Raw genomic sequence first — 9442 nt, forward strand, 5'->3', positions numbered from 1 at the left:
ACACACACTCAAAACACACATAGCTGTGAAACTAATTTCTGCCTCTGCCTGGTCTCGTAGAGTTATAGATTACTACGATGGCTTCACACTGACTTTAAGAATCCAAAGACAACTCCATTTCAAACTGTTCCTCTATCTAAACATGTGGCTGTCTCTGAATTCTTGGAGCGTTAAGCCTTAGATGTGGACCAGGCCAGAGGCGGAAGTGTATATTCACACTTTGTCTTTTTTTTTAATTTTACTATCTGTGTGGCTCTCACTCAGACTCATGCATGCCTTCTCTTATCCCTACCGCTGCACACCTGTGGATTGGACCACTGACACAAATGCCAAATAAGTATCTCTATCCTGTAATCTGAAGCCACTGGTTTGGATTCCCAGCCATTGGGACCCATAAACGCCTTTTAGAATTTGCAGTCAAGAGCGGAGGCAAAAGTAAATCAAACATGGTTTAAATAAAAGGCAAAATAATGCAAGAAAATAACTCCTTTTTCTAAGTTCTATAAGGATCTTTAAACATGGTGCTCATAAATCCTACTAGAGTTACTAACGGTACCAGCACCAGTACACCTGTGCTACCATTACGCCTGTCCTCTATTACCAAACCTGTTTATTGTGATACATTTCAGTCATTTGTATAATAATCTGGTCTGCCCTTGTTCATGGTACAATGCATCAGGATGTCTATCCTGATGCATTTGAATACTTACTCACCGGCTTGCTTTCAAAGGAATGAAGGTACAGTACATCACATTTTTGATTTGCTTTTATTTCTTTCACCCCCTTCTTACATCTTTCTGACACATTTTTATTCAGTACCAGTTCCACTGTAAATTTCACTGTTGAACTAAGTGAAGTGTTGAGTGTTGTAATTGTTCTTGTTTTTAATTATTAATATTTTAATTTACACATCCTTGGTATACTTATACTTGCTCTCTACTACTTGCTAGAAACCTTATCAACTGTCCCCCCCCCTCTCTTAGTCTCTCTCTCTCTCTCTCTCTCTCTCTCTCTCTCTCTCTCTCTCTCGTTTGTCTGTTGGAAAGCTTTTTATATTCTGTACATGAATACAGTGATATTATTTACTATTTGGAAAAGACACATCTTCAAGTGGGTAAATGTGTTTGCTTTTTCAAGAGTAAAAAAAGAAAAAGAAAGCGGATTAGATCCCTCTCGGTTGTATGAAGACGGTGCTGGACTAGATTAAGCTGTTCAGAGTGGGAGTGGATGATGTCGGTCTAGCAGAGCTATGAAATACTCAGCACATAACAGAAAAACAAAAATCAACTAAAATGTCAGTTCTAATTAAAGGGCAGTTTCCTAAATATAGTCAGTATTTACTATTGTTGGACTTTTGTTTTAGATTTAGCAGTGTTAGCAAAATATGCAAAATTTGTCCTATTTTTGTTTTCATGAGAAGGAAAACAAATGCATTATTAAGAAGTAACCCTCCCCAAACTGCCCTCTAATCCTTTTCTGCTCCACTTTGAATGAACAAACTTTTTTTTTAACGCCAGTGTCTTTTTATCATATTTATTCAACTCCGACTTATTGTTCATTTAAAGGTTAATCTAGTAAAAACAAGGAAGGAACTAACGTATCATCTCAAAACCTTAGCATGGCAAGTGTAATTTATTGTCATCAATGGCTCCATTTGTGACATACGGCTTTGTTTATTATATTGTTGTACAAGTGACCATGTTTTGAAGTACAAAAAAGTGGAGAAAAAGAATATAAAATGTACAACAATGGTCCTGCGAAGGATTTGAAATGATGTTGTATTTCCATGAAATAAAAAATGTTTAACTGAAAAAATGAAGTTGTGTTTAGGATTTTGGTTTTTCAGTGGGTTCTACATTGAGTGATAGATAGATAGATAGATAGATAGTATATCTATAGTAATATTTTTTTAAATAAAAAATTAAATTCTATGACTTAACATGGCAGACTTAAATAAGGTAATATTTCCAATAATTGCATATCTGCACAGGGGAAAACCTTCAGACCATATGGGGACAGACATTGTTCAGAAAATACTAAAATTGACACACTAAAGTGATTTTTTTCTGATTATTTTGAAATACCTAGGACATGTGACAGGGTTTGGTTGGTGGCTTGAGTAAAACATGTCTTGGGTCAGTAGCATCTGGTTGAAGCATTTCTAACGTGGTCATATTTTGCAATGTTAATACAAGTTAATTTTCTTTGGTACACATAGAGTATAAGTCCACAACTGAGAAAAAAACTATTTCAACAGCTTTGCATTAAGTGTTATAGTTTCCTATTCCGAGTCATAGATACGCTTTAGATACACTATATTACAGTAATTCTTAGTGGATGTAATTCAAATCTAACATTTGATAGGAGCAAAGGAAAAATGTCTTATTGTTTAGCAACATATGCACACATGCCGTTATGAGGGTATGAATTAAACTCTCGCACAATGTAAGAACAACAAAAATATCTAAATCGACCCGCGGAGAGCTGCTGGTCCAGACATGATGCTGGGCTGCTGCTTAGGGGGTGTGCAGCCTAACTGTCTCACGTCCTCACGGACATATTCAACATCTCCCTGAGTCCGGCTGCTGGGCCTTCATGCTTCAAATCCTCAGCCATCATCCCTGTTCCAAAAACCCCCATCACTAGTCTGAATGACTACCGGCCCGTAGCACTCACTCAATAATAATGAAGTGCTTTGAGAGACTAGTAAAGGACCACATCTCATCTGCCCTCCCCCCTTCACTGGGCCCATTTCAGTTCACCTACCGCCCACCCCGCTCTGGGGATGCCATGTCCACTACCCTGCACTTTAGCCTGGAACACCTGAAAACACACAAAGTTCCTGGGGTTCACGTGGCTGACAACTTGTCCTGGGACCTGCGCACCTGCTTCCTCATCTAAAAGGCACAACAGCGTCTGCACTTCCTGCGGCGGTTGGAGAGGGTCCACCTCAGTCCATCCATCCAGACCACTTCCTACAGAGGCACCACTGAAAGAGGTTTGGTTTGGGAGAGGTACCGCCACCGAGAGAAAGGCACCAGCAGAGTGGGGAGGATGGCTGAGCGGACTACTGGGACTACTCTGTCGCTGGCCCAGAGATGAAGCTTGTCCAGAGGGGGGTGGCCAGGGTCAGTGGGGTCCAGTGACCCTGGCCACCCCCCTCTGGCAGGCGGTACGGTAGGTAGAACAGCTTCCCCCCCACTGCTGTCAGACTGTTGAACAATGAATCACACTGAAACACACCAATAACTCTGACTACCATTCATCTACAGAATTATCTGTTTGAATGCCCCTTATCTGTTCTGACTGAACTAAATATAATGTTTATGAATGTTTAAACTCCCAACTGTACAAATCTAGATATTTATATTTCTCTGTAGACGTTGTATATTTATATTTATCTCTACCCACACACCCATACTACCCACACACCCGTCTAAGCATTTGTTAATTTTATTTATATAGCTAATATCTCTATTTTCTAGTGTTTTGAATTGTCTCTGTTGTGCTATATTTTTTAAGGTGTGAACTTTGCATGTAATTCTGTACTACAGTGTACTGTGGAATGACAATATATTAATCCATGGATGGATAGTAAATACTACAAATACTTCCACACACACACACACACACACACACACACACACACACACACACACACACACAACACCCAACAACACACACCCCACACACACCACACACACACACAACACACACACACACACACACACCAGTCTCTTGCTTAGAAGGGAAGGGGCTTGGGCTTCAACCAAAGACAGTTGAAGAAGCTACGATCACAGGGATGGGCGGGGCAAAATAAAGTAGGGGGGGGGACAGCGTCATTCAGGACTCGCTGCCTATTGGCCAGCCGCACGTAAACGTACATATGACGTTATTTTGAAATTTCAGCGGTGAAGCTTTTTAGTGTGTGGGAACTGTTCCACTGCAGCCTTATTGATACGGTTGGAAATTCAGTAGTGAAGTGTACTTACAGTGGATTGAAATGTCTTTTTCACGAGCCCCGCTGAAAAGGTTCAACGAGAACGTAGGTAAGTGACGTCCAAAAGCTAGGAACGTTAGCATATTGGGAAATGATCCACTAGAGTTGGTCAACGGTATGTAACGTTAACGTTAGCTTGTGGTTGACGTTAGCTAGCTAGCTGACATCTGTAGCTAACGTTAACATTATCTAGCTAGCTAACTAGCTAGGTACGTTAAGTTACTGTTAACGTTAACTGTCATTGCTAAAGCAAACGTGACCTAGGGTCAGTTTACACGTTACATGTTTAACGTTAAACCAACAATGATGGCTGACACTGTGCCGAAGGTTGTGCCCCTCCACCCGGGTCCTATGAGATCAAACCGGGGGACCTGAAGGGAGCTGCTTCCTTCGACAAATCTGATCGATTCAGACTTGTCAAGGCAGGTGGGTACCTTCTGATAAGCATAATGCAACAAGGAAATAAAAAATAAAGTTATCTATAGCATAACGTTGTGTGCCACTTACTTTCATAATATGCGTCTCCAGCCGCTATGCAACCACCATCGCCCTCCAGAAGCTGCATGGTGTCACCTGTCCGTAGGACCATGTCGGTCGATGGTCTTGTAAGTTGTATTTTATCTCATCATGGAGCTACTCAGATATCTGCCAGTCTAACAACGGCTCCTGCCATAAAACTAACCCGATCGATGTCTTGCGTATAGGTTGAAGGCTCAGGTGTGAAGAAGAAGAATGCCATGACCATGGAAAGGAAGCAGCAACAACTCTTAGAGAAAGAGGTAACTATCGCACACTTCATCAAGACCACATATCAGAACACCTTAGTGATGCCCTCAGGGGAATTGTTTAGTTGATGTTGCTCACAGTCAAATTGTAAGGTTAAAAAGTAGTAAGAAAAGTAAATGTGTATAAGGTAAAATAACTACAATAAGATAGAAACGTTAAGGAAAGTGAGATTAGGTCAAAAAGTAAAATTAGGCTAAAAATATGGTTTCCAAAACAATGGATTGTACAAATTTTATTGTAGTGCAGTGTGAACATACAGTACAACATAAAAAAGTACAGTGTTAATATAAGCAGCAGCAGTGAATAATAACAGATGTTGCACATGTAACTTTTTGTACACAATTGTCTAAGAATATTGGGATGTGGAGATGTGTGCTTTGAGTCCTGTTTGGACACTCTTTAGGGAGGAGGTCATTGTTCTAATATTACTGCAGATATTGAAGTAATTCAGGTTGCTTTGTGTCTATCCAGATAAGGTCTCTGGTTCAGCAGCGAGGGGAGCAGGATCGTCGCCTCTTGGCTCTGGAAGAGGAGCTGAAGAAGGCTGAGGCCAAGCTGCTGGCTGCCGTCAGGGAGAAGACGGGCCTGGCTGCCAATGTCACCACCCTGGACAGACAGCGGGCGGAGCTCAAGAAAGTCAACGAGTTCCTAAAAAACAAGGTGTGCTTTCCTTTCTTCTTGTAGGGGAGCTAAAAAACAAATGCATTATTATGTACTGCTTTACAAATGAATACAGACTTACGACTCACATGTGACGCACATTCTTTTTAGAAAACACTTTGCTTCTAGAAACGTCTCATGGTACATTGTCTTTAATAGTGAATTATTCAACTTTAGTTTTTGTTAAAGAAAGTAAAGAAAATTGCAATACTCAATACTTTTGAATTGCAATAAATGAAAATTGCACGTGGGTTTTATTTTTTAGGTTTCTGCTGACATTACAAAGAAGAAAATTAATGCTCTCACCATGGAGCTGATGGAGGCCAGGAACACAGTGGATGGTAAAAACAAGGTATAACTGGTGTACGCATGTAGTACTTCCTTTATTACTCAGTAAAGCATCCTCTATTGGTTTAATCACAGCTAATAGCTAATCACATTTTTATCCGCAGTAGATGCTTATGTATAGTGTGTGTTTGTGTCCAGGAGTTAAGTGTCCTGCAGATTAACACTGAAGGCCAAGTGAAGGTGCTGGAAACTGACCTCCAAGCTGCTAAAGCTGCTGTTGCTGCTCTGAAGGACAGGAACCAAGACTTGGGTAAGATTTAACAGCAACAGATGCTACTAATGAGACACACATGCTAACATGTATATAGGAATAAACGTTTTTACCTTTTAACAGAGGACCTCCATCGAGTGACCAAATCCCAAAATGAAGAGCTGGAGAATGAGAATGCTAGATTGCATGGTGAGTTCCATGTGTATCTGCTTTTTCCTCAACACACTTTTTTTGTACCCTGATCCGATTTTGAAAAAATATTGAATATCGGCCGATACCGAGTCTCGATCTGATACGCAAAACCATTGTATTGCAGATATTGCAAGTGAATGTTGGACTGTTTTCACTTTCTAGTTTAAATTACTTCCACACAGCGGACATGTTAATGTGTAATGCCAAGTGACTTCAGATTTACGTTCTGCTGAAAATTGTGCTCCGCTGCCGTAATGTTCAGAGTAAAGCGATCGGGGTAAGTACTTAAAAATTCCCCTGATCAACTCCGATGTAATACTTGCTATCAGGACATCCCTACACACACTTAGTTGTGTTTGTCATCAGAAAATAACACTATGCGATGCAGTTCAGCACATGAACGTGGGGGAAACATATCATCTGACAGGCAGATCAGCAGCTACTCCAAGGAATACGGGCAGGGACAACATGGTTCTGATCTGCCCCCTAGATCATATACATTTAATCCTACAGGTACACACAAAGTCTGCAGACAAGAATGTAAACAACGCCGTTCGCTTCGCTACTCGTATGCGTTGTAAAAAAGCTAGTATATCCGGGCCTTAAGCTGTATGGATGTCCCTTAATGTACAAACTGACATCACATGTGTTCTGCATGTGTTTGTGGGTTTGCTTCCTTATCAATAATTCTGTGTTATTTTTTCCCAGCTGTGATGCGCGAGCTGAGAGAGGAGACCAGAATCTTGCAGGGATACCTGGACGCAGCCAACGAACAGATTCAGGTATAAACTTGGCTTGTAAGAACAACTCTTACAAAAGGTGGACATATTTTATTCAGACTTTGTGAAAAACACGCTTGATCTGTTTGTGTGTTCTAAGGATCTCCGTTTGAAGCTCCGAGAGAAGACCCAGGAGAACACCGTTGCTAGTTCTCAAATGGAGAAAGTGAAGTAAGCAAATGCCTAATGGTTCCTTCAAGCGAGTTTAGCTCTCAGCTGTATGCCATGACACTCCTATGTAGGGATGTAACAATGCAAATGTCTTTCTACCTAGTTATTTTCATGTGTGATCTATTATTTTTTTAACATAAAACAATTTCACTGTCACTTTTGATAAGACGACATATCTGTTGTTTTGCACAGTTTATATAAATAAAGGAATAGTTTTTGTCTTGCGTCTGCAGCTCATTCTGTTAAAAAATATCCTGAGAAAATCGTATTGTGTATAGTTAAGTGCATTGTTACATCCCTACTCATCTGCCACTTTCCCACAGGCAACTAGAGATGGAGCTAGAAACTATCCAGTGTGTGCTGGGACAAAAAGAGGAGGAGGCCCAGCAACTCCAGCAAGACCTGCAGGTGTCTAAATGTGCTCTAGTGGAAGTGGAGAAGAGGCTGGAGCACCAGGCGCTGGAGCTGAAGTCTTCACTGAGGTCAGTGAGCGACATGGAGGAACAGCTGGACTTGGCCAACCAAGAGCTCCAAGAGTCTCAGGCGACTGTTGGACAGCAGGAGGCAGAACTGGCTCGCCTGAGACAGGTCCTCAGACGGACGGAGAAGGAGCTGGACGAGAGAGTGGCACATCTGGAACAGAGGTGTTTGTTCTCCGAGGAAGAGAGAAGTATGTTTACCAAGATCCTGTCGCCATGTGGATTAAAATTGCAGAAATAATTTACTGTTATGTGATGCATGAATTGTGGGGTCATTTTTTTTTCTTCTTCTTTTCTTTTAGGCAAGACTCAAGAGGAGGGAATAAGGAGAGTGGAGGAGTTAAAATCCGAGCTCATCTTACTTAAGGAAGCTAAAAAAGATGAACAAAAGAGAGAGATTCAGCTTGGGCTTGAGCACACTGCTCTTACTGAGGAACTGACGAAAGAAAAGGTTACGCTCGCGTTTGTCTCACATTGCATTAGGGCTGCTCGATTATGGAAACAAAATCTTAATCACGATCATTTTGGGAAATATTGAAATCACAATTACTTAGCACCCTTCCTTGTTGACGTTTGGAAAGATTTTGCTAACTTGAAGAAAAATAAATAAACATTGAAAACTATGAAATTTCCCTTCATACTTTCCATTCAGAACAAAAGAAGATTTAAGTTTGCTTGCAAAACATAATGTGCAACATAATTAATTTTTTTTCGACCATTAGGTCCAAATTATAATCGTGAACACAATTTTGATTCACTGGCGGCCCTACATGGCATATCCCTTTTGGATTCAGTGCTGGATGACATCAACCGTGACTTTTCTTCTCTGCAGGCCCTGGTGGACTCGCTGTCTGTGCTGGTGGAGCAGGAGAGGGAGGAGTCTGAGGAGCGGCTGAGGCAGGTGAAGGAGGAGCTGGAGGAGGTGCTGGGAGAGCTCGCCATCCTGGAGGAGCAGGAGCGTCAGAGGCAGGAGGCGGCCGAGAGGCTGCAGGAGGAGAACGCTGCGCTGGAGAGACAGCTGAGTGAGACCAGCGCAGTGTTGCAGAGGTGAGCAACCAAAGGCCAAGCCTACTGGTGAGCAGGGTCTCAAAACAGGAGTCTTAAAAAGTATCCAAAATATAGATCTTAAAGCTTTAGTTTTTGATATTAATGAACATCAGTTACATTGTATAAATATACAGTACAGACCAAATTTTTGTACACACCTCATTCAATGCGTTTTCTTTATTTTCATGACTATTTACATTGTAGACTATCACTGAAGGCAACAAAACTATGAATGAACCCATGTGGAATTATGTACTTAACAAAAAAGTGTGAAATAACTGAAAACATGTCTTATATTCTAGTTTCTTCAAAGCACCCCCCCCTTTGGTTTTTTGATAATGCTGCAAACCCTTGGTGTTCTCTCAGTGAGCTTCATGAGGTAGTCACCTGTCAATTCATATTATGGCAAGAACCAAAACTAAGTAAAGAGAAACGAGCGGCCATCATTACTTTAAGAAATGACGGTCAGTCAGTTTGGAAAATTGCAAAAACTTTGAATGTGTCCCTGAGTGCAGTCGCAAAAACCATCAATCGCTACAACAAAACTGGCTCACATGAGGACCCCCTAGGACAGGAAGACCAAGAGTCCCCTCTGCTGCTGAGGATAAGTTCATCTGAGTCACCAGCCTCAGAAATCCCAAGTTAACAGCAGCTCAGATTAGAGAGCAGATGAATACAGAGTTCTAGCAGCAGAACATCTCTAGAACGACTGTTAACCCTCATGTTGTCCTCGGGTCAAATTAACCCGTTTTCCTATATCAATGTTCTT

The 9442-nt window shown here is 41.3% G+C and overlaps 1 protein-coding gene across 2 annotated transcripts in view; it reads left to right on the forward strand.

Annotated features, from left to right (window-relative positions):
- The first annotated feature begins 3844 nt into the window (after nt 1-3844).
- hmmr (hyaluronan-mediated motility receptor (RHAMM)) overlaps nt 3845-9442 on the forward strand; it is a 10148-nt gene continuing 4550 nt past the window's right edge. For both annotated transcript variants that reach the window (XM_032528479.1, XM_032528480.1), the window contains exons 1-13: nt 3845-4049; nt 4328-4426; nt 4529-4605; nt 4705-4779; nt 5258-5446; nt 5712-5798; nt 5933-6044; nt 6129-6194; nt 6906-6979; nt 7077-7147; nt 7471-7817; nt 7929-8077; nt 8459-8673. In XM_032528479.1, coding sequence (XP_032384370.1) covers nt 4004-4049; nt 4328-4426; nt 4529-4605; nt 4705-4779; nt 5258-5446; nt 5712-5798; nt 5933-6044; nt 6129-6194; nt 6906-6979; nt 7077-7147; nt 7471-7817; nt 7929-8077; nt 8459-8673 — 1607 coding nt within the window. In that variant the 5' untranslated portion in view covers nt 3845-4003. The remainder of the gene's footprint in view (nt 4050-4327; nt 4427-4528; nt 4606-4704; nt 4780-5257; nt 5447-5711; nt 5799-5932; nt 6045-6128; nt 6195-6905; nt 6980-7076; nt 7148-7470; nt 7818-7928; nt 8078-8458; nt 8674-9442) is intronic.

Source organism: Etheostoma spectabile, chromosome 10 (assembly GCF_008692095.1).
Source record: "Etheostoma spectabile isolate EspeVRDwgs_2016 chromosome 10, UIUC_Espe_1.0, whole genome shotgun sequence".
Lineage (NCBI taxonomy): Eukaryota > Metazoa > Chordata > Actinopteri > Perciformes > Percidae > Etheostoma > Etheostoma spectabile.